Below are 22,805 nucleotides of genomic sequence, written 5' to 3'. Positions count from 1 at the left end.
TCGCTTGAAATTAAAATTTATTTTCTGTAAACATCACAAACATTTTCACCAGGATGAACAACTGAAGAATCTCTGATAAAGACACTAAATATTCATAAAGATCTAAGTTTTTAATAACTAATGTGTTGAACATTGATATACTGTTTTCTCCGTATTAGTCTCAAATCTTTCTTCAGTTCTGATGAAAGACATAAATAAAGAAACACGAACACTGATGAATGAATCATGACAAATGAATCATCTGCAGTTCCGTCGAACTTTTCTGACAGAAACATTAACACCTGCAGGGATTCTGGCTAAACAAACATTCAAACTCGACTCCAGCTGTGACTTCATTTTCTATGTTTAACGACACGCTGCTGTGATTCGTTTACTGTAAATCCATCGTTGTGTGATGTGAAACCAATCACGTCTGCTGGGCGGAGCCACAGATCCTGACCACTTCAAGTCTCTAGTTAGCGTCAAGACGTGTGAACTGCCGCTGGCTCTTTTCCTTCAGTGGAGGCGGAGCCACAGACAGTCGATGTCCGTCAGGGCTCAGCGGTGCCGTCAGACTTCGTCAGGTTCACGTGATCGGTCATCAAAGCGTCGGCGTGTTGCTCTTGATCAGATAATCTCTGTAGAGGAGAGGCCGCAGGTGAACGATCATACGACTTATTGATGAATCAGATCACTGTGAAGAAGTGATCAGTCGGTTCATCTCTGTGAATCTGCGTTTACCTTCGCGCTTGCCGCAGAAGCTCCTCCCTCCTCTGCAGCAGAAGCTTCTGTCGCGCTGCCGTCGACGTACAGAACCGCATCTCCACCGTCCGCTCGTCTTCCTCCACGATCTGTTTCTCCTCCGCCTCGTCTTCTTCCTCCTCCTCTTCCTCGTCCTCCAGGCCGTCGCTCTCCTCGTCCTGCTCAGACTCGCCGCCGAGTCCGTCGTCGTCCTCGGGGGGAGGAGTCACGTGAATGAGCAGGCGCTCCGTCACCTGACATCAGAGGAGGTTTTTTAACAAAATATATTTCTAAACATACGCAGCTCTGGTTTCTGACGGTCGACGGACACTGACCAGCGGTGGAGCGGCGGCCGGGATTCGTCCCTCCAGGATGTTGTCGGTGGTGACCTCCAGGGATCGAGTGACCTCCAGGTCGAGCAGGATCAGCTGGACGGGAACGTGAGGAAACATCTGCTGGATCTGATGAGCCTGAGGGGGAGGGGACACGTGAGATCAGTGTTCTGTAGTAACTTCATGATGTGGACACTCGTGGACACTCCCCCGAGCACTGACCATGGCGTTGCGGTGAGTCGGGTGGAGCGGTGCGATGCCCAGGAAGTTGGTCGTGGCCATGACTTCCACGGAGAAGCTGGGCAGCCAGCCGGCGATACGAGAGCCTGAGGGACACAATCGGGTCAAAGGTCAGAGCCTCCCACTGGCAGGCGATGATAAAACAAAAAGGCGTGACGGTGAAATGTATCGAGAGAGGAATCAAAAGGTGACACTCTCTGAAGCTGCTAATCGCGATGATATTTTGTATCCTGACGACAGGAAGTGAAAGTGACTAACACGATGTAGGGAGGACTCGTTTGTGATTGGCTGAGAGGAAGCTGTCAAACTACATGCAGTGCAGAAACCAACACGATAAAACCTTAAAATGACTTTACAAATATCTTCACGCATTAATTTCATATTCCACCAATGACTGAATCGTAATGAAGGAGACGACGACGAGCAGCACCCGCCTACTGTACACATGCTAGCATTAGCACAACGCTAATGTTGCTAACAAATTTTGTTCAAAGTTTGTTTTGAAGTGAAATAAAAACATTCTGTTCATCGTCTGAATCAAACAGACGTTCAAATTAGCTTTTGTTTGAAATAAAAAACTTATTTAAAACTTAACGGTAATTGAGGCAAAAAAATATGGAAACAAAAAACTTTCCGCTTCGTGTGTCATGTGACTGCTTTGGACTAATAAGGACGGAGAGACGATGAAAATGTCAGACGAGTTTTAGTTCCAAACTATATTTTGTTATTTAAAATAAATGATGAGAATGTCTTCATTCTTCCATCAGAGATAAAATAATAAATACGTATTTTAAAGTCTCACCGTCAAAGTGGAAGAAGTGGTTGAGGTGGTTGAGGTGCGGCCGGGCGTCGGCCCCGGCGGCCATGTTGTCGGGGGCGACCTCCCTCGTCTCCCTCTCGTCTTGACCTTCACCTCCGATGTTCAAGGACGTCCGGCACGTCGGACACGACGTGTCCTGCTCGAGCCACGAGCGCAGACATGAGCTGAGGACACACACACGCACACACACACACACACACACACACACACACACACACACACACACACACACACACACACACACACACACACATACACACACACACACACACACACACACATACTCGGCATCAACACAATCTGTATTTATTCAACACTTAACCTTTAGAGATAATCACCTTTATCAGACTGTATCTCATCAGCGCCTCGTCGTTGTAACGATCCTCTGGTGGAATTTATTCTGCCGCTGTTAAAACTCCTCATTACATTTCCTAATGGTCCTCATTTATTATTTATTTATTCATCGGTCTGTCTCATCGTCAGAACGTTTCCCACGAGCTTTGAGCTCAGTTGAACAACTAATGTGGCCTCAAATTGTAATTACCGCATTTTCCCAGAGCACATGAAGGCAGCACACACAGTCGGCCGCAGTGCTACGTTATGTTTTTTTAAATTGTTTTTATGAACATGTCAACGCCTTAAAGTGCAGCAGAGATATGAGAAGAGCAGAGACAGATAATCTTTTTTCTTAATTCAAGTTCTATATATTTGGTTGTATTTGTATTTTCTTTTCATTTATAGTAATCTATGAAAAAACAAAAAAAAACATCTTTTCTGAATCATTTATACGGCAAACATAAACTCAGAAACTGACGTGTCCGTGAAAGGATCATATCGCCCGATTTATACCAGCCAACCGATAAATGGAACTTGTTATGAGGCGATATGAAATGCACCGACCTGTGGAAGAGGTGACCGCAGGGAAGTTTCCGAGCGGCGCTCATTGCATCCCAGCAGATGGCGCAGTCGTCGTTATTAGCCGACAGTTCGTCTGTGGTCGCCACGGGAAACCTGAGACGTGGAGACAACACACAACTTTAGTTCACGTAAAAAAAATCTCGTCGGTCGTCAAAAAGACAGAATGTCTGTCTCCATAGAAACGCTCTGTCTCTGTCTCAGTACATTTAGGACACCGACCTTTTAACCACTCAACAATCTGAGAGTCAGGACAGATGTTTTCCCCCGACACCCCCCCTCAGACTCTGCTCCTGACAAGACCCAGCGCTGCACTTTTCCCATTTCTCAGGTGTTGGGGGTCGTGACACTGACCTGGTCTCCATGTTGTGGAGAACCCGCAGGTAGTTGCGGTGGCGGCGGATTCTCTTCTGAACCTCCAGGAGGAGGAAGCGGAGCTGCATGAAGACGACCAGACTCGCCATGGACAACCAGATGTTACTGAAGAGCTGAGAGACAAAAACAAACCCCAGGGACTTTTAAACTTTCAGTTTCTGTTTTAATTCCAAAAAACTTCAGTTTCCTTTGTAGCGATTTTAGTTCTTGACTTTTGAGTTCCATGTTTAACTGTGTTGATCAAAACTAAAATACAGGGTTTGGTCCCATTTTATTGTTCCATACAAAAATAACAGAATAGTAATGCAAAGTTAATATATGTAATTTTATCAAGTTGATAAAATGATGGCCTGTTTTCTTTGTATTTATTTGTATAGATCTGTATTTCATTGTTCATTTTTTGATGATTTGAGAACTTTGTCTCAGTCGTGTTTTACCTTCACTACAAGATGAAATACTGATGAATTCATTTGTTTTAAACTAAATAAAGACAGTTGATTTGATTTATCGGCCTCGTCTGAAGCGTGTTTGATCCAAATTTCAAAATCCCTGTTATTTTTTAAATTTGTTTTACCTGCGCTATGATAAAAGCCTCTAAGATGAAGCCACTGACCAGCATGTGGGTGTGATGCAGCAGGTCGAGGCCCAGCGAGAGCAGCTCCATCAGCAGGTCGGTGTAGTAGACGCAGGAGGATTTCTTCTCCCAGCCACCGGCCTGGTTCACATCCCACAGGTGGATGGAGTAGCTGCGACGACAGAACGGTCACATGACGCCACATGGACTCGTCTGACAACAGGAAACCGACCACTACTACTGCTACTGCTACTACTACTACTACTACTACTAATACTACTACTACTACTGCTACTGCTACTACTATTACTACTACTACTGCTACTGCTACTACTACTACTACTACTGCTACTACTACTGCTACTGCTACTACTACTACTACTACTACTAATACTACTACTACTACTGCTACTACTATTACTACTACTACTGCTACTGCTACTACTACTACTACTACTGCTACTACTACTACTACTGCTACTACTATTACTACTACTACTGCTACTGCTACTACTACTACTACTACTACTGCTACTACTATTACTACTACTACTGCTACTGCTACTACTACTACTACTACTGCTACTACTACTACTACTACTGCTACTACTACTAATACTACTACTGCTACTACTAATACTACTACTACTACTACTACTGCTACTGCTACTACTGCTACTACTACTACTACTACTACTGCTACTACTACTACTACTACTACTACTGCTGCTGCTGTGTGTTTACCTACCGGAACATGACGTGTGTCGTCCTGATGGTCACCAGCATGCACTGGAAAACAACAGTGTCCATTGTGTTAATCGACATCATTAATTCAGTTTAATTGTGTGATGATGTCCCTTCGTGGAGAATAATGATATTGAAAGTAGACGGTTGGAATATTACTAGTTAGGGTTCTATCGTTCTCTCGTCAAGGATCATCGGCTGCGTTGGCGGGGGAGTAAACGTGGATAATACCACAAATTCAAAAAATATTCATCAAGTTTGTGAAAGATCTGTAGCGGACATGAGGGCAGCGAACACAAGACCTGACTCTTTAAAGTCTGGCTTTGAATTAAAATTCATTCATGCATTTGTCTTTTTATTCAAGCATCTAAGAAGATTTTATCTTTATTCTGTTTTAATTCTCTGAGTTGTTTTCCTTATAAAACGACTTTTAATTTACCCCAAAACATCTCACTTTAAGAAAAATTAAGTTGTCTCTATCTTCATCTCTTCTAGTACTTTAGCTTTTTTTTTAACCTGCCCCAAGTGTGTCCTCATTTCAAATTTGTAAGATTCATTTTCATATTTTCAAACCTCAAATTCACCCTATTTGCCTCAAAAGCTTTTCAGAACCACCTGCAGACACATGATGGTACAAGTCACAGAAAAAGCTTGAGTTTCTCAGGGAGCATCGAGCGCCTCACCTCTGCAGCCATGAAGGCGGCGGTGTGTCGGCCCTGACTGCGAGCCAGGCGGCTGCAGAGCGCCGCCAGACCAGCGCAGCACGAGAGCAGCATCACCAACAGCAGCAGCACCCGGGCGTGACCGGACAGAGGAGTGGCTGGAGAGAAGGACAACTGGAGACACACGACCATGTGGGTCAGTCGTCTGAAATCCTTGAAGGCGGTGCGTGATTTTTCTCTGAGATTGAAACGTTACATATTCAAAGCGATCGCTGCAGAGCTGCACCAGGAGATGGAGGAAGACCATGACGGAGAACCAGAGCCACCAGATCACCACCTCCTCCAGCGTCTGGACGTTCAGGACGCCGAACACGAAGATGAACTTGTAAAAGAGGAAGTTCCAGAACTTCTCCTTCAGTTGCTGCGAAACGAAAAGAAAAAGTCTGTCTTTGACAACAAGACCGACACTGGACGGTGCAAACTCCACACGCAGAAACAAACAGCCACCTGCTTCTCACTGACGCGCAGCGGCCCGAACACGACGCGCTGGATGAGTTTGGCAACGAGCAGCAGGACGCAGCAGGCGGAGTTCACCATCACCTGCACAGACACAGAATAACAACACAGCAAGATGTGATTTAAATAAAAAACTCACTGTGGTGTTTTAAATAAGTTTCAGTAAGAAGCCATGACGGTGTGGAGTGATAACAAGGAGGATAAGAAAAAGAGAAATCGTTTTTTGGGGCATGTATTTAGTGTGTGTGTGTGTGTGTGTGTGTGTGTGTGTGTGTGTGTGTGTCTGTCTGTCTGTCTGTCTGTCTGTCTGTCTGTCTGTCTGTCTGTCTGTCTGTGTGTGTGTGTGTGTCTGTGTGTCTGTGTGTGTGTGTGTGTGTGTGTGTGTGTGTGTGTGTGTGTGTGTGTGTGTGTCTGTGTGTGTGTGTGTGTGTACTCACCCAGATGAAGACGCTGTCACTCAGCAGGTACAGCAGGACTCCCGCAGCACCGTCTCCGTGCCCCCCCGCACCCAGGTGCTGTCCAGCGACACCGTCCCGGACCCACCGGCTGATCCTGGAGCTGTGCATCGGGAGGCTGCGGATCTCCTCCCCCTCCACCTGCTCCCCCTCCTCCGGGCTGGACAGCGGGCGGGAGGAGGAGGAGGAGGGGGAGCAGAGGGTGAGGACGGTGCCGACCAGCAGCGCAGCGCTCAGCGCCGTGTATGTCTGCAGACTGGGCCAAGGGAACCGCTCGAGCAGCAGGAGAGGCATGACGACCCGGACGCTTATTCTGTTACACAACAGTTACATTACAAGTAGCGCTAGCTAGCTAGCTAGTTAGCCTAGCGCCGGTAAAGCACCGCTCCTCGTCGTCAGTGGCAGTTAAAAGACACGGGGTGAAATTAAAACTTATCAAAAACATTCATTATTTTACAAAACAGCGCTGTCACGGTTTGAATCATGACTGAGTCTCGCAAAAACAGTCAGAGTCCCGTTAGCTTCGGTCCGTCTGTCGAAACCGGAAGCAACAACGAGGAAGACTTCCTGTTTAGTGTTATTTCAGAATAAAAATGAAGTTCCTTGAAGGACATTTTAATAAACACAATCAAGGCTTTAAAATATATAAATATTTACAAACTTTACATTTACTCGTAATATAAAAGCAGCATGTAAGAAAAGTACAGAGCATCTAAAGAAACAAAGCTAGTTTTTCCCCTCAAACAGGAAATTGTGGTGTAGAAAAACGACATAACCGGTTAAATGTTATTTTCTAAATAAGACAGTTTCTTCGATAAATGCGGGGAACATTTCTGGAACTTTTTTATTTTAGGTGGTTCTGATTATTTTGACAGATTTAAACTCAATGCGTCCTATAAATAAAAAAAAGACCTTGACTGAAAGAGACCAAAACAAAATTTGGCCGTGAGGTGACGTCACTTCCTGACAGAAGCTGCCTTCAAGTCCTCCCGAAAACAATCCCTCTGTCAATGAAGTGACTCTGGAGGCAACGCCTCCTCAGAATTTTGACGGGAAAGAAAAAAGTTATATGTGATGAGAATCACTCTCAACTCAGTTTGAGATGAATTGTATTAATCTATAAATAAAGTGTAAGTTCGTCACTGTATGAGATCTCGAGATGGCCTCAGTGGAGAAAAACAACCAATCAGAATTAAGTTCATTGCTGTTGTCAGGTGGAAAACAAGAAAATGGTGACGGGAGATCCAGCCGAGTGTGACGTTCCGACCAATCACAGAGCCGCTGCTAGCTACGCTCTGCGTCTGCTGGCGACATGAAATGTTGTCTAACCTGCGTTAAAGAAGGAAACAAGAGAAACCCACCAGCCGCTTCTGTGACAGGAACACAACAACTTGTATTTATTATATTAATTTGAGAGATGAAAAGTTCCAAAACGGAAATGAGTCCGCTGTTTTTTACGTTACCTTAACTTACACGGTTTTGGAAGTTCCGGTAGGAACCGTTCTCCTCGTCCCCCTCCACAAACCTTTGGTATCAGCTTAATATTATATGAACTGTGTTTATGCATTTGTTCGTTGTATTTTCTTTAATCAAATATTTTAAACATATTTTCATTGACGTATTTACATTATGTTTCAGCTCAACCACGCGTCGAACAGCGTCGGTGGTGTTTTGGTGGCGGACCACCGACGCTCTGACCGGACATGTGAGCGATGTCTTCAGGGTCCCGGGACGTGAGCCTGGTCGGGGTGTGTGACGGGGAGCTGGACCCGGGGAGACACCGGCCCTCGTGTGTCACCAACAAGGTCGGCGGCCTGCCGGACTGGCTGCCGGGCGTCTCTCGTCAGTGTCCCCGCTGCGGTCGCTGCGGAGCCCCGCTGGCCCTCGTGTCGCAGGTGTACTGTCCGCTGGACGCGTCCCCCTTCCACCGGAACCTGCACGTGTTCGCGTGCCCGGGGGCGGAGTGCAGCGGCGGGCCGCAGGGGTGGAGGGTGCTCCGCTCCCAGGGGCTGGAGACCCAGGTGGGGGCGGCTCCTCCCCACCGGCCCGCCCCGGCTCAGGAGGCTCCTCTGTCGGCCACCGACTGGTGCGACACCGCGGATGACTGGGGCGTCGAGGAGGAGGAGGAGGAGGAGGAGGATGAAGGGTGGGCAGGAGGAGGAGGGGTGAAGAAGGACCAGGTTGAGGAGGAGGCAGCAGCAGGTAGAGCTCAGCTGGATGGAGATGATTCATCTGGATGGTTTTTGTTTGCTGCATTTTAAAATAAGTTGAATCTTCATTCAGAGGCAGAGAAAACAAACCTGATGTTCCAGTCATCAGCTGGTTCAGGCTGACATCTCTTCAGACGACATCATAGATTATTTTATAACAGATACGGGTCTTTTCTGAACCTGTGACTGAAGTTAGAAATTTCCCTCCTGACTGAAGTCGTCAACACGAATTCAAACGTTACAGAATATAAACTAGAACGTCACTCGGTAGAAGCTCAAACCTCCACCCAAAAAGACAAACTGCACCAAATCTCTGGAATCAGTCCACTGAATATTCCAGATTTAGTTTTCATCTAGATTCATGATGAAATCGGTGGAAGTGTCTCACAATGTGAAGGAAAGAGATCCCTTTGCACGGACCCACGCCGACATGTAATCAGTTCTTTCTTGGCCCATGTCCCATCTTTCTTCCTGCTGTCATGGAAATGTGTTTCGTAGTGTTTTGGCCCAGATGTCCAAATTACAATGACAATCATAAAAAACCCAACGGCAAAAAGGAAATCACAGACAGACGAGTGTGGACGGATGAATGTGTCTGCGACAACAGAGAGTTCATGGCCTCACGTGTGTGATCATGTCTGATCTCATGTTAGTCAGTTCTTCAGAACCTCAGAATGCAGCTGAAGATGAGGATGATGACGGAGGAAGATCTTTGATCCTTCGTGTCTGTAAAGTTTTTGATTCAAGTTTCTCTTGTTTGTTCAACAGAAGCTCCGTCGCTCAGCGGCAGACTCCAGGATCTCAGTCTGGGAGCATCACACCAGGACGTTGTCCCCGTCTTCCGGTCGTTCTTCATCAGCGTGGTGGACGAGTCGGATCTGTGCGGCGGCGAGGACGACGACTGCGACCTGGCGCACGCTCAGGAGCTGCTGAGGGAGTACGAGAGGAGGGAGGGCGTGGCGGTCGGGGAGATGGAAGGCGGCGGCGGCGGGGAGGAGAAGTACGAGAAGTCCAGAGCCAGACACGGAGACAACGTCTTCTCCAGGTTCATGAAGACGATCTCGCCGTGTCCTCAGCAGGTGCTGCGTTACTGCCGCGGCGGGCGGCCGCTCGTCATCTCCGAGCCGCCGGCCGACCTGGCCCGGGCGGTGCCGGCGTGCGGCTCCTGCGGAGGACCCAGGACGTTCGAGCTGCAGCTGATGCCGGCGCTGGTCAGTCTGCTGCAAAGGACGAGGAAGGACGGCGGCGCCGAGGCGGAGCTGGACTTTGGGACGTTGTTGGTTTACACCTGCGTGAACAGCTGCTGGACGACGGGCTCGGGAGCAGCTGTGGACGAGTTCTGCTTCGCTCAGGCCGACCCGGACCAGCAGCTGTTCAAATGAGCAAACATCTGGATCTGATCAACAGAAACACTCGGGACGTCTCGGTGACGTCATCGGGGGGTGTGGTTACACACGACACTGAGACCAGCCTGATATTAATTCAAATTGAAATAAAGGTATACAGACAAAAATGGAGATAGAAGATTTCAAAGTTTTTGATCCTGGAGTTTATTGAACTCCAACAAACTCTTTTCTGATCCTCAAAATTACATATTTATGTTATTAAAATCTCTGAAATATCTTGGATGTGACTCGACACTTTTTCGTATTTGTGGACATAAACATGCAAACGATATTTCAGCTTCATGTTCGTACGGCGAGAGGAAGAAGAGATGTGTCGTCGTCTTTAGCCTGTGGTTCAAACTGCTGCTTTTACAGCAAGATCCACGTCAAATCTGAAATTAGGAGAAACACAGAACAAGAGTTTTCTTTTTTTTTTTACTTCAACCGTTACGATACATTTCCATAATTCAGTGTCTTGAAGCTTCACACCGGAACAGTTCAGGTCGAACAGTGATGTCGATGATTCAGTGAAGGAAATGTGAAACCGTGCAGAGTATAAAAAATCACCTGACAGACTTGAAAGAGTTTTTTAATGGACCAGATCCAGAGTATCAAAAATAAATTTCTTTAATTAACTGGCCAATAAATAACGACAGATTGATTTTCTTATTTTCCTGCGATGACGCTACAGATTGTTATGAATGTGTCACATTTACTCTGACGGTTGATTTGCAGCCCTTTTACTTTCATTTTAGAATTCTTCTAATTCGTCATAAAAAGATCAAACAAAATAAAAAACCTTTGGTTTGTCTCTGAGGTACGAGTTAGCACGGAAATTCCTGAGACAGACGAGGAAACGGCGAGGTGACGCGAGGCCCCCTGGAGGCCGCTGGTGGGTTTTCAGGCACTTGAAGATCAGTCTGGTGCACTTAGTGCACATGTGACCGTCCGGTTGTCCCCCCCCGAGGACGCGACCCGGAGGTCGTCCCCCCGAGGACGCGACCCAGAGGTCGTCCCCCCGAGGACGCGACCCGGAGGTCGTCCCCCCTCCGAGGACGCGACCCGGAGGTCGTCCCCCCTCAGAGGACGCGGCCCGGAGGTCCCCCCCCCTCAGAGGACGCGACCCGGAGGTCGTCCCCCCTCCGAGGACGCGACCCGGAGGTCGTCCCCCCGAGGACGCGACCCAGAGGTCGTCCCCCCTCCGAGGACGCGACCCGGAGGTCGTCCCCCCTCAGAGGACGCGACCCGGAGGTCGTCCCCCCTCCGAGGACGCGGCCCGGAGGTCGTCCCCCCTCCGAGGACTCGGCCCCGGCTACTGAGGGCCTCCACAGAACGGTGAGGCGGCGTCGCCGGCCCTGTGCTCACAGTCGTACTGGTGGTACTGGTCAAACTGGTCGGGCCGGGCGCCGCTGCTCAGAACGCCGATGTCTCTGTCGATGATCTCGTTCACTGCAACGAAAAACACAAATGGGAAATGGAATTATTTCCTTCTCGTTTGCACTTTTATTATTGTTATGGGTTCTTTTTTAAGTTTGCACATTTTCTCAAAAAATTTAAACAAATATTTTAATAACATCAGAAACATGATATATGAAGAAGATTATTTTGTATGTTCCAAAAACTCCAAAGTCAAATATTCATGCTCTTTCCATTAAATGTTTTTCAATTTAAATACTAAATTATTGATTGAAAACCAAATTAATTAAAATAAAGAACTTTAAGTTCTTGTTAAGAAATAAATCTTCGAATCAGAGCATTTCTCTGCTGGTGTTGAATATGCGATGGCTGCGTTTTAAGGGAATAAAGGACACAATCGACTTCACAGCTGTAAATAAAAGATCCAGGTTTTAATTCAGGGAAAGAAAACAGGGTTCGATTCTGCAGTTCCCTGCCTCGCCACAGGAGGGCGCCTGACAGGTATGTGTTTGGTTAGAAAACACATTGATAATCATCTAATTACTAACTAATGCTTTAATCACAGCTCCGAGATTCTTCACCACCAACCGGTTCATAATGACACTAATAACACACAAATTATTGTGTTTAGGATTATTATCATAATCAGTCCCAGCTCCGGCTCTAGTTGCAGAGCAGCACACGGATCCATCTCTGCTCCGTTCAGACTATTCATAGCAGCTGTGACACCCGACGCTCCTGAAGTGAAACAACAACAACAACAACAACAACAACAACACTATGGAGTCCCCGAGGTTCAGGTGAGAGGGGGAAGAGATCCATGTGTAATCCGTACCAAGTTTTTGTAATCTATACCCACAGTTTTCATAATATTTTGTAAACTGTGTGTGTGCATTTAACCACGAGTATTGTTACTTGCGTCAAACTTTAGATTTACTTCTTCAGACTTTATTCTAATCGTTTCTTTTCGTTCATGAATTACAGAAAGGTATTCCAGGAACTGCTCACGACCTGTAGACGCAAACGAAACAAACAGTCGCAACAATCAATTTTACTACTTGACAAGGAGACGAGCAGCAGCTTCAAGAGCTCGCGAACGAAAAAGTGAAGAACCACTGAGCAAAGACGTCTTTTGACCTTTAAACACCAAGTCAAAGTCAAGCTGAGGCGTGGGGGCGAGGTGTGTGTGTGTGTGAGTGTGTGTGTGTGTGTGGGGGGGGGGTTCAGAGGCCTGACGACAGCTGCTGCTCACCAGCTGAGACGCTGCAACAAATTTAACTCCCATCTGCATCATTCAGACCAGCAACCAGCAGACACGTCTATTATTAACCCAGAACACACACACACACACACACACACACACACACACACACACACACACACACACACACACACACACACACACACACACACACACACACACATACACACACACACACACACACACACACACACACACACACACACACACACACACACACACACACAGGCAGCGAGCACTGATCTGGATTTGGTGAACGTGAGTCTGAATGTCAGAACTGCATCACGACTCAGAGCAAATGATTTTAGTTGGGGACTATTTCTGTCTTTATTCTCTAAGGGTTTTTTGTGAATATTGGATCCTTTTCACTTTTTTTTATTTAATTGAAAACATGTGAAAAGTTTAGAGCGGAAACTATTTCATAAATTTACTCAGTTTTTTATTTAAAATCTAATCTGAAGAGTAATTACGGCTGTCAAATACACCCAGACCCCCCCCCCCCGGAACTGTATTGAAGTACAATTAACATTCAATAATACTTCTCAAGTAAAGTAAAAGTACCTCAACACCGTACTGAAGCAAAGTACCTGAGTAAATGTACTTGACAACTCCAGCGCGGCCTCACTGAAATAAAGCCCGACCAGTGAGACGTGAGCTACAAACTCCTCAGAGCCCGACTGTCCATTAAAGAACAAACGCAGCTTCCTACCGTCGTCCAGAGTGATCTCCTGGAGGCCCGGGGACCCCGGGTTGGGCTGGTCCTCCGGCTCTCGCTTGACGCTCCGCAGAGGGTCCCTGTGGGGGTCGGCGGGGGTCACCAAGGTTCTTCTGGAGCTCGGAGATCGAGACTGTTCCCTCTGAGGTGCCACGGGGGAGGTCTGAGGGGGGATGGTGGTGAAGGCCTGAAGGGGGACAGAAGAAGCCTGGCGAGGCATCGTGGGGATTGAGGAGGTCTGAGGAGGCAGGGTGAAGGTCTGAAGAGGAATCAAGGTCTGATGGGGGAGCGAGGAAGTCTGAGGAGGCATGAGGGGGGAGGAGGAGGTGTGAGGAAACATTAAGGAAGGAGGAGGGTGATGGAGAAACAGTGCCTTCTGGGAAGGAGAAGGAACCTTTGCCCCACAATGCACCGGGAGATCGCAGGAATCATAATAAGCCACTTCTGGGCCGAATCCAGGTGGATTGTGGGAGATGTGGTCCAGCTCCCAGCGCTCCTGTTTGACCAGCTGGGGTCTGGTGGCGGCGGCGGGGAGGTGACGTCGGACTACAGGCAGGAAGGTGAAGCTCTGCGTCAGACTTCTTCTTCTCTTCCCGTTTGAGACGTAGAACTGAACTTGGACCGGACCCGTTGTCTTCTTACAGTACGGAGGAACCTCGACCACGACGCTGGACTGAAACATAGAAACATAAGAGAGACGTGGAGAGGATCAGGATCTGAGATGTTCCCAGATGTTCCACATATTAATAAACTGGGAAATTGCGAGTTTCCTCTTTGGGTTAGTTTATTTATTGAAGCTGCATCTGACAATTAGAGCCTGAACTATCTCGTTCAGGTCAATGATATCTGCCGACATGAGCCTGTGAGTTCATGTTTGCCGATATGAAAACTTATGATTTTACAGAATGAACAAAGCAGTTGTCACAAACTAGTATCTGTATCGGCCACCAAAAAAATTGTATCAGATCCTGCTCCCAAAACAGGATATCTTGCAAAAATAAAATTCTATTGATTGATATTTTAATTTGCAATATTTATTATTTTTCTAAATAATGCTTCTACTTACTCCGCTGCTTTTTTCTGGCACAACTCTGGCGTCCATCTCCCACAGTGATCTTCCATCTGAGGGATAAAAAAATACATTGTTAAAACTTGTCATTCAGGTAAAAAAGGACACAGTGACAATGTGTAAAATAAATGAACGTCAGCTGATCTTACCAGGACCTTTCTCCATGAAAACAACCCTGGACAGGGTGGAGATGTTGGATCCGGTGATGAGCAGCTCCGCCCCTCCGTCCACAGAGCAGCTGGCTGGACTGAAGCTCTCCACCAGAGGAAGCTCCTGGCCCGAGCGCTGGGCTGAAACAACACGATGGGGGGAGAGAGGAAATCTGTGTTCATCAATATTTCACTAATATCTCTCCACGGCCTGTATCTTTTTAATTAGGTTTCTAAAATAAAGAAACACTTTATCCCTCTTTTGTCACTCGCTCTTTGCTGAATGTGACGAACTGTTGACATAATCAGATGTAAACGTGACGCGTTAATATTCCGGGGCAACTCACAGCACTCCACAGGAATAGACGCCGCCTGTAACAACAGCATCCGCCCGTCCGGCTGAGGCACCGCGACCCTGAACACGACTCGCACCCTCGTGTTCTTCCGCCCGATGTCGGTCTCGCCTTTCTTCAGCTCGATGTCGGCGTTGCGCAGCTTCAGGATGCCGGCGCAGTCGATGCTGTGGAACAGAAAACCAACAGACGTGCTGCTCATCGTGACGCATCATCCACTATGTTAAAAAGGTATTATATGACTTGATGGATCCCACTTCTGCTTTTATCACTAGCCGACAACTAATACTCATGCTCAAGATTGTAAAATTTATTCTTCATTCTTGGTATGAAGATTACCAAGCGTGTCATCAGCGTAGAAGGGTAAAAAGACATCATGACTCAGTGGAAGCGCTAACAAAGAAAACCTCAGCATTGTGTTACATTATCAATCAAAACAAGGGAAGGTGTCTGCTCACTGAAGGTAGAGCTCAAGTCCAGAAATACTGGCAACAAAAAAAACTTGCTTTTTAAAGGACAAGTTCAACATTTTCCTTTAATATTGTCATTAGTTTCTCTGAGCTTAGATAATCACCTGCGTACGGTAAGGGTTCAGAAATAAGTTGTTTGCTAGTTCTCTTGTTACTACAGCTACGTCTTCCAGTACTGCTGCTGTAAATCTGAGCTGAGCTGGATTAGCTCCTAAGAATCAACTTTAGCTCAAATATCCAGCTAACCCCTGATTTTGGGGGCCTTCAAAATGTGGCCTCTGTTACCTGGCAGACATGTTGTTCTCTGGAAGCAGAGGGATCTCCAGGACCTTGGTGTAGTCCATGGTTCTCTCCTGGCAGGTGGTGGTGACCGTCTTCCCCGTCACCCGGTGGACCTGGTAGAAGGAATGGGGGCGAAGGTAGCGGTCGTCCGAGGTGCCGATGAACACCAGCAGGCTGACGGGCTGCTCGCTGTATCCGCTCAACTGCAGACGGAAGACACCTCGACAGTTATGTCACTTAGACCTGCTGAGACCTTCTCACTGTCACATGAAGGACGTTTCAATCAAGAGATCCAATGTTAAACTCCACATCTCAGACAGAATCAGTCAAATTTAGATTAACTTTAAGGTCAAACTGATGCATATTTGATAGCGTAATCTGATGTTTTAATCCATGGATAGTTTGAGATTTTGTGAAATATTCTCACTTGCTTATTTTGATGAGAGCTAGATGGAGAAGATGGATTGTTACTGTAGTTGGGCTAAGCTCAGTTTAACGTTCATAAATACACATCAATAAAATACAACCAAACACACAATAAAATCCATAAACAGAAATGCGAAGGATCATTTGTAATTTAGTGAATTTTAAAATCATCTACACTGTATTTACCCGATAAAACTTTCAGAGTCAACCATGATACACTAAACCTCACGGCCCAATCATCTAATGAACTGAATTAATCATATCCTGGATTATCCCATCTCGTTATCAACGTAGATCATAGAATACAGTAAAAAAAAAAGGAAAAAAGATTTAAACATGAATTAATAGAAATTAAAAGGACACAAACAGTAGTAGATAAATCCAGACGTGGGGTTTGATCCGGGTTCCCCCTGCAGCCATCAGCAGGATTGTCAGTTTCCTCCCACTCCTCCTTGTTGTCTCGACTCTGAACGCTGATGCGGTTTCACACGTCTCGCAGAAAGAAGCTGGTCTGGCCTCGGCCCCGACAATGCGACACCCAGAATAACCCGGAGGTGTCCGTTACATACGAGGCCTTGATGGAGCTTTACTGGTCTCGACCCGCCTCTGCTCTCTGATCCAGACGGACCTTGAGAGGACCGTTCACCGCCGACAGCGGCAGAAACACAAACCTCTGTCCAACCTGTGACTCACCACCACCGGCTCAATGTCTGAGGCTTCAGAGAGTTTGAGAAGTAACCAAGTCACATTTCAACTAGGATTTTTTTTTTTGTTAAAAGCTCTTTAATCTTTACCGAAGGTCTGAGCCACAGTCTGGCGTTTAGTGAAATTAAATTAGGATGGATTAAGTGTGATTGACAGTGAAAAGTATTTACAACTATCAAATGGTCAATTCTTTAATCATAGTCTATAAAAATTGTTTCCCCATCACAATTTACCAGAGCCCACGTCGACACCTTCCTACGGCTTTTTGACCTCCACTGAGGAGGTTATATTTTCACCCCTGTCCTGTCCTGTGTGTTTGTTTTTTAGAAAATCTATTGAAAAGATTTCCAGGAAACTTGGTGGAAGGTCAACACAGAATTCATTACATTTTGGAAAACATCAAACTGTCACTTGCTGTTCGGCATTTTTGCTTTGTAAATTACCTAAACCGAGCGGCTGTGACTCAGGAGGTGGAGCCATCAATCATAATCTAAATTTTACTCAAGGTTGGCCTCCTAGGTGACCACAGAGAGCCAACCACGAGACACACGCCCAGGTCTGATCTGCCTAAACTGAGGTTTTCTCGTGATAAAAAGGCAGAAACTCCGGATGACGTTCAGGTGCACAACTGTTGATGTGTCGTCGCGGTAGCTACAGTACATCTGGTGGGGCCAGAAACAACGACAATAAGGCAGCGGAGCGCTGATTCTTCAGGGATTGTAACACCAAGTCCAAGCCAAGGAATCTTTTCAGAGCTAGACCTCCTTCCCTGCCCGCTCACCTAACCCTAACTGGGACTTTGTCTTAGTTTATAATGTATCGTAAAGGTAGCTCCATCTGGTGGTCACTGCAAAAACAACTACACTCTGCTAAGTAAAGTGCTGAATCCTTAGGGATCGTAACACCATCCCTGAAGTTCTTGGTTACTGCCAAGAATAACTACTCTCTGGTAAGGAAAGTGCTGACTTCAGGGACGGATACATCAAGGTGAGGTTGAACTGAGCGAGCTACTCGGTTCGAGGGACTCACCTTTACGACAGGATGTCCTCCGGTAGCTGCTTTGATGGCGCCTCTGCTGCCCTCCGTCTCGTAATGTGCCCTGTGGTAGGACTTGGGCTGGACCTCCAGCCTCAGCTCACACTGGTCGTACTGGCTGGGCAGAGGCCAGTCCAGGGGAGGGGGGGACGAGGCGCTGGAGGCAGACATACGAGGATCAGACACTGAGCGTCACCAATCGCCTACGCTAAGAGTATTTACCAAAATGACAAGACTATTCCTTTATGAAGCAAAAGCCAACCTGAACAGAGGAGGGTTTCCAGGTTTGGGTTTGTTCCAACTGAAGTGGGAGGGCACCTGAAGGAAAAGCTCGGCCAGGCCGTCCTGTTCACGTCCCTCTTCCCCTGGAGAATCCTGGAAGAGTTCCAGCCCCGGTTCTCCCTGACCGGGAAGGAGTCCCAGCTGGCTTCCCGTCGTCCTCCTGGTCTTGGATGGGACGTCCAGCTCCTGGTAGCCAGACATCGGGAGGGGTCCGAGGACACCGATGGGGCTTCCGACCCAGGTGTCCTCGGTCACGCTGTCCCGAGGGGAGGCGCTCGGTGAGGGGCTAGGCGAGTGGTGAGGGGAGGTAGAGCGGGCACGGATGCTGGGGTCAGCGCCCGAGTGGCGTCTCTTTCCACACGGGGAGGTCGGTCTGGATGACGGCCTGCAAGGAAAATCACTCTGAGAAGGAATTGTACCAGTTCCCCGTTTCTACTGTCAAATTCAGTTTGTGAAATAAGAAGATCAGCTGGCAAACTAAATTATTACACTTAAACATGGTTCTACACAACATCTGCGGTTTAATAAGGCATCGTGATGGTTTGTACCTGGAGGTGGGCCGGCGGTTCAGCCAGCTCTCCTCTGTGACGCTGGTGCAAGGGGAGTGGCAGGGCGACTGACGGGGCGACTGACGGGGCGACTGACGGGGCGACTGACGGGGCGACTGATGGGGCGACAGCGCCGGGCTGAAGGCTAGAGGATGTTGGTAGTTTTGTTGCCATAACTCCACCCCAAAGGCTCCGCCCCCACAGCCCGGGGACCCCAGAGGTGACCCGAGTGGGGACCCCAGGGCGCGACGGGCGGCATCGCCAAGCTCCCCCTCCACGTCATCATAGACGTGGGAGAAGGACTCGCAGGAGGACAAGTCGGACATCCAGCTCCTGGACGACAGGCTGCTGCAGGGGCTCGGGCAGAGCACCGGGGCCCGGTAGCAGGGGTCCAGGGGCAAGTAAAGCTGGTCTCTGGACCAGGATGCCTCGGGGTAGCCCCCCTCTGCCCCACCCACCGCCAATACTTCCTGTCCTGTGCTGGGCTCCATGTGGTTGTAAGGAGCTATGGAGGTGATCTGGATACTCGGGCAGTCGAAGGCTCTGGAGTGCCCCTGGGCAGCGTAATGGGGCCCCTGGGCGTAGCAGCCAACATGCTGGTAGTTGTCCGAGGGGGAGAAATATGGAGGGTGGCTCAGCAGCTCCTGGCTCACGGGCGGCTCCACCCGAGCCTGAGTGGAGGACGGAGGTGTCCGCACATTAACGTCTGGACCTGAGGAACATGTGAATCAGTGACGTGATCATTCCCATCGTTAAACACACAATCATCATTGCAAAGCAAACACTCAGATATTCTCAAATTTATGTAGATTTTTTTACAAGTTTCTTGAGCAGAGGTCTCAGACTGTTTGACCTCACAGTTCTTGTTCTTGCCATGAAAACAATAAACCGATGGCGTGATGACTGATTGATCAAAGGCAATGATGCTCTTCTCAGGTTTATATCCCTGTAATAAATATCCATATCTTTGGGGTTTGGACCTTGGTCGGGCGGTTCAAGTCATAATTAGGGCCCGAGCGCCGACCTATTGTTTTGCATCCGTTTCTTAGAATTATCTTTGTGTGTTTCCCCCTTTTTCGCTGCCTTACCATAAATGGAAAGTCCACAAAATTTGCACGCTAAACAGAAATGCAATGTCATTTGCGTAAAAATCGTCTCGTGCACGAGGGTCTCAAATCGGCTCGATAGCACCCCCTGCCACTACATGCAAAAAAAGTTTTAAAGTTATTTATAATAAAGTTTGCGGTTAAACTGTAAAATATTGAGCCTCAGCTACATTTCTTTGTCATCAGGGTTTGATAACGTCATCTTAGAAATCATTAGCTGATTTATCAGTATTGGTAAAGTATTGATCGCTAATATCGGCACCGGCCCCTCAGATTCCGTATCGATCAGCTCTGACAACAGTAATCAATGTGTTGTGTAATAAAGACATTAACGTGTAGCATGATGTTCATATGACTGTCACACTGGGGCTATGATTGTCTTCATTCATTTGTCCGTAAACGTACAGAACATTTACAGTATAGTGTTATTGATCTGCTCTGGTGCCGAGTGTTGAAGCAGCAGCTGCTGAGCGACTGTCACATGAACGTGAACATGAACATGAACATGAACATGAACATGAACCGGACTAATCATAGTGACAGATCGTCGTCTACAACAGCTCGATAAGTTCATTCACACAGCTGCTGCACACACTCCTCACCACAACGCTGCTATTAATACCCTCACACACACACACACACACACACACACACACACACACACACACACTTTGCATGCTTCATGCAAAGAAAGGCGACAAAGCGGCAACTGTGATCTGCTTCAACAGCTCAACTCGCTGCTTCTCTGCAAACCACCAGCCCCGATCCCCCCTCCCCAGGGTGTGTGTGTGTGTGTGTGTGTGTGTGTGTGGGGGGGGGGGGGGGGGGGGGGGGGGGGGGTGACGATGGCCGCCGCCAGCTGGGTGCCACAGAACAGTTAGGAACCAGGAAGTAAAACCAGCCTGCAGACGAGCTGGGCGGCAACATGTCTGTCTGAAAACATAACCAGTCTACACACGTCTACACTGTTCATCTATCTATCATCTACACATCCTTTATCTCTCTCTTCATCCATCCATCCATCTTTTAGACAAAACAAGGGATTTGAAGTAAAGTGTGCTGAGAATTTCTCTCTATTTTCTGACATTTTACGGAACAAAAAAAAATGGATGAATAGAAAAAATATGATTGAAATTAATCAGAGCTTAAAACGATTAGTTGATTCAGTTAGAAAGATAATCTGCCAACTTTTTGATAAATTATCATAAGGTTTTCAGATGTTTAAAGAAAAAATGACCAAAACTCATAATATTCCTACAACAACTGTAATTTTGAATAAAGTTCTTCTCGTCAGAAGGTTTCTGTGAGGTAACTTCATCAACACGTCCAATAGATCCCGATCAATACTTTCAAACTGCAGCCAGCTGATCGATGAGGCCGATCAGATCCATAAACCTTCTTCACATCTCCATCAGCACTCTGAACAAATGTGCATATTGACAGTAGAGCCGCTGGATCAACTGTCAATTCACCAGAATAAGACGACGCGACTTCCGGGGATAATTTTCAACGTAAAACACCATACGACGAGTAATTAAATAAGGGCAAAGGTCAGGGGAAAGAGGGAGGAATTTAATTTGTATTTGATCAATTATGTAAATTTAAAGGAATAATAAATTGATGAGAAATTGTTATTTAAAAAATAACAATTTCTGTTTTGTTTTTGTTAGTTATTCAAAAAAATCTGAGTTTAGCTACTTGAATATTTACTGTTTGATTTTGAACTGTTGTATTTCTTGTCCTGTATGATTAGGCCTCTCACGATAAACACATTCATCGACTTATAGTACGATACATGAATATGACCTCAATCATATTTTATTGACTTCAATAATAAGCCATTATGTCCACGTGTTTGTTGACAGAAGAATACATGATAAGAGTGAATTAAAGTCTCACTGCTTCTGTTCTCGTCGTATGATTAATAACTCACTGCTTTGGTCTATAACACGTCAGAAAATAAAGGATTTTCTTAATATTTTCCCCTAATATTTCTCTTAGCAGCAACACGACTCAATAATGTTGTTTATCGCGATAATCACTGGGACGCTATATCGTGACAGGCCTACATGTGATTATATACAGAATAACTTTGAATACACACGTCCGACTGTAAAATCAAATGATTATCTAACATTACTTAATGACTAAGTCAAATTTAAGAAAAATGATTTAGCATAAAGCACTCGCATCAACTTCTCGCGTGTTGAACTTCCTGGTTTCCGCTCTGTCTGTATTTTATTTTGAAGACGAGGAGGGGCTCCACTTCCGGTCAGACTCTCGCTAACGGTCGTCAGCTTCGCTCACCGTCGGCCGGACGCCACGTACCTGCCGCGGCGCCGTCCTCCTCGAAGCTCAGGCGGAAGTCCAGCTCCTCGGCGAAGTGACATGGACGCGACATGGCGGAGAGACACCGACGAGTCGGCGGCGGCTGCAGCCGACGTGTGTCGCCCTGGACCCGGACCCGACTCACTCAGTCGCCCGCTGCCATCCTCCGCCCCGAGGAGAACTCTGCCTCGACCGAGGCGACGACGACAACACGAGCAACACGAGCAACAACACGAGCAACTCCAGCAGCAACTCGTCGACCGACTCGCGACATCCGCTCGCGTCTACACTCGACTTCGCCTCGAGAAGTGAAAACAGAAAAGTCTCATCTTTGCGTTGAACTTGTTGCGTTCGCGGCTCGTTTCAGTCTGTAGGTCGATCCCCGCGCTGCGTTCACGGACCCTCGGAAAACTACGCGTTAAAGCGATACGAGGAAATTACATATGCGTCTCGTCATGTATATGATTATTTACACACATATATATATATATATATACACACGAGGGAAATATGTGTATATATAATTACATTAAATAACATATTGAAGCGACACAAGAAATGTTTATACATATACATAAAACTATAAAACAAATGTATATTTATAATATATAATAACAAGGATATTAAAATATATATTTCAAATGTATATAATCATATATACATATACTTAAGCGATACAAGGATATTTTAATACATTTTAAGATATATATAT

At 46.8% G+C, this 22,805-nt stretch overlaps 3 protein-coding genes across 5 annotated transcripts; 1 reads left to right on the top strand and 2 right to left on the bottom strand.

The window, feature by feature from the left end:
* Positions 1-6,921, bottom strand: amfra (autocrine motility factor receptor a). The gene is made up of 13 exons (XM_035641606.2): positions 6,336-6,921; positions 5,890-5,982; positions 5,639-5,803; positions 5,404-5,556; positions 4,725-4,765; positions 4,016-4,148; positions 3,382-3,515; positions 3,013-3,123; positions 2,095-2,276; positions 1,275-1,378; positions 1,056-1,190; positions 721-974; positions 1-617 (listed from the first exon to the last, which is right to left on the bottom strand). Exons 1-13 carry the CDS (start codon positions 6,645-6,647, stop codon positions 581-583), a joined length of 1,854 nt encoding a protein of 617 aa, XP_035497499.2. The 5' UTR covers positions 6,648-6,921; the 3' UTR covers positions 1-580.
* A 738-nt stretch (positions 6,922-7,659) lies between these two features.
* pdcd2l (programmed cell death 2-like) lies at positions 7,660-10,189 on the top strand. Of its 2 annotated transcripts, none has more exons than XM_035641612.2 (3): positions 7,660-7,883; positions 7,992-8,555; positions 9,329-10,189. In XM_035641612.2, the coding sequence occupies exons 2-3, from the start codon at positions 8,066-8,068 to the stop codon at positions 9,943-9,945; spliced, it is 1,107 nt and encodes a 368-aa protein (XP_035497505.2). In that variant the 5' UTR covers positions 7,660-7,883; positions 7,992-8,065; the 3' UTR covers positions 9,946-10,189. The 2 variants fall into 2 exon arrangements, with proteins under 2 accessions (XP_035497505.2, XP_035497507.2); XM_035641614.2 differs by having other exon boundaries at positions 7,664-7,883; positions 9,332-10,189.
* Positions 10,190-10,364: 175 nt separating this feature from the next.
* nfatc3b (nuclear factor of activated T cells 3b) lies at positions 10,365-22,485 on the bottom strand. 2 transcript variants are annotated; one of them, XM_035641604.2, is made up of 10 exons: positions 22,073-22,485; positions 18,660-19,371; positions 18,092-18,496; positions 17,824-17,986; positions 15,667-15,866; positions 14,906-15,078; positions 14,559-14,699; positions 14,407-14,462; positions 13,335-14,013; positions 10,365-11,397 (listed from the first exon to the last, which is right to left on the bottom strand). In XM_035641604.2, exons 1-10 carry the CDS (start codon positions 22,164-22,166, stop codon positions 11,261-11,263), a joined length of 2,760 nt encoding a protein of 919 aa, XP_035497497.2. In that variant the 5' UTR covers positions 22,167-22,485; the 3' UTR covers positions 10,365-11,260. The 2 variants fall into 2 exon arrangements, with proteins under 2 accessions (XP_035497497.2, XP_035497498.2); XM_035641605.2 differs by having other exon boundaries at positions 22,094-22,485.
* Positions 22,486-22,805: the final 320 nt, after the last annotated feature.

This window comes from Scophthalmus maximus, chromosome 7 (assembly GCF_022379125.1).
Source record: "Scophthalmus maximus strain ysfricsl-2021 chromosome 7, ASM2237912v1, whole genome shotgun sequence".
NCBI lineage: Eukaryota > Metazoa > Chordata > Actinopteri > Pleuronectiformes > Scophthalmidae > Scophthalmus > Scophthalmus maximus.
The sequence above is the reverse complement of the archived record's forward strand: the minus strand, read 5'-3'. Positions and strand labels throughout refer to the sequence as shown.

What these genes read in the sequence shown, in the direction of transcription:
- amfra (XM_035641606.2), bottom strand. Translation starts at nt 6,647, where the DNA reads ATGCCTCTCCTGCTGCTCGAGCGGTTCCCTTGGCCCAGTCTGCAGACA. An exon ending in TGCGCGTCAGTGAGAAGCAG is followed by an intron (nt 5,804 to 5,889) that starts GTGGCTGTTTGT and finishes TTCGTTTCGCAG; the next exon opens with CAACTGAAGGAGAAGTTCTG. An exon ending in TGCGGTCACCTCTTCCACAG is followed by an intron (nt 2,277 to 3,012) that starts GTCGGTGCATTT and finishes GTGTGTCCTCAG; the next exon opens with CTCATGTCTGCGCTCGTGGC.
- pdcd2l (XM_035641612.2), top strand. Translation starts at nt 8,066, where the DNA reads ATGTCTTCAGGGTCCCGGGACGTGAGCCTGGTCGGGGTGTGTGACGGG. An exon ending in TGAGGAGGAGGCAGCAGCAG is followed by an intron (nt 8,556 to 9,328) that starts GTAGAGCTCAGC and finishes TTGTTTGTTCAA; the next exon opens with CAGAAGCTCCGTCGCTCAGC.
- nfatc3b (XM_035641604.2), bottom strand. Translation starts at nt 22,166, where the DNA reads ATGTCGCGTCCATGTCACTTCGCCGAGGAGCTGGACTTCCGCCTGAGC. An exon ending in GGAAACCCTCCTCTGTTCAG is followed by an intron (nt 17,987 to 18,091) that starts GTTGGCTTTTGC and finishes GTCTGCCTCCAG; the next exon opens with CGCCTCGTCCCCCCCTCCCC. An exon ending in GAGGACATCCTGTCGTAAAG is followed by an intron (nt 15,867 to 17,823) that starts GTGAGTCCCTCG and finishes TTCCGTCTGCAG; the next exon opens with TTGAGCGGATACAGCGAGCA.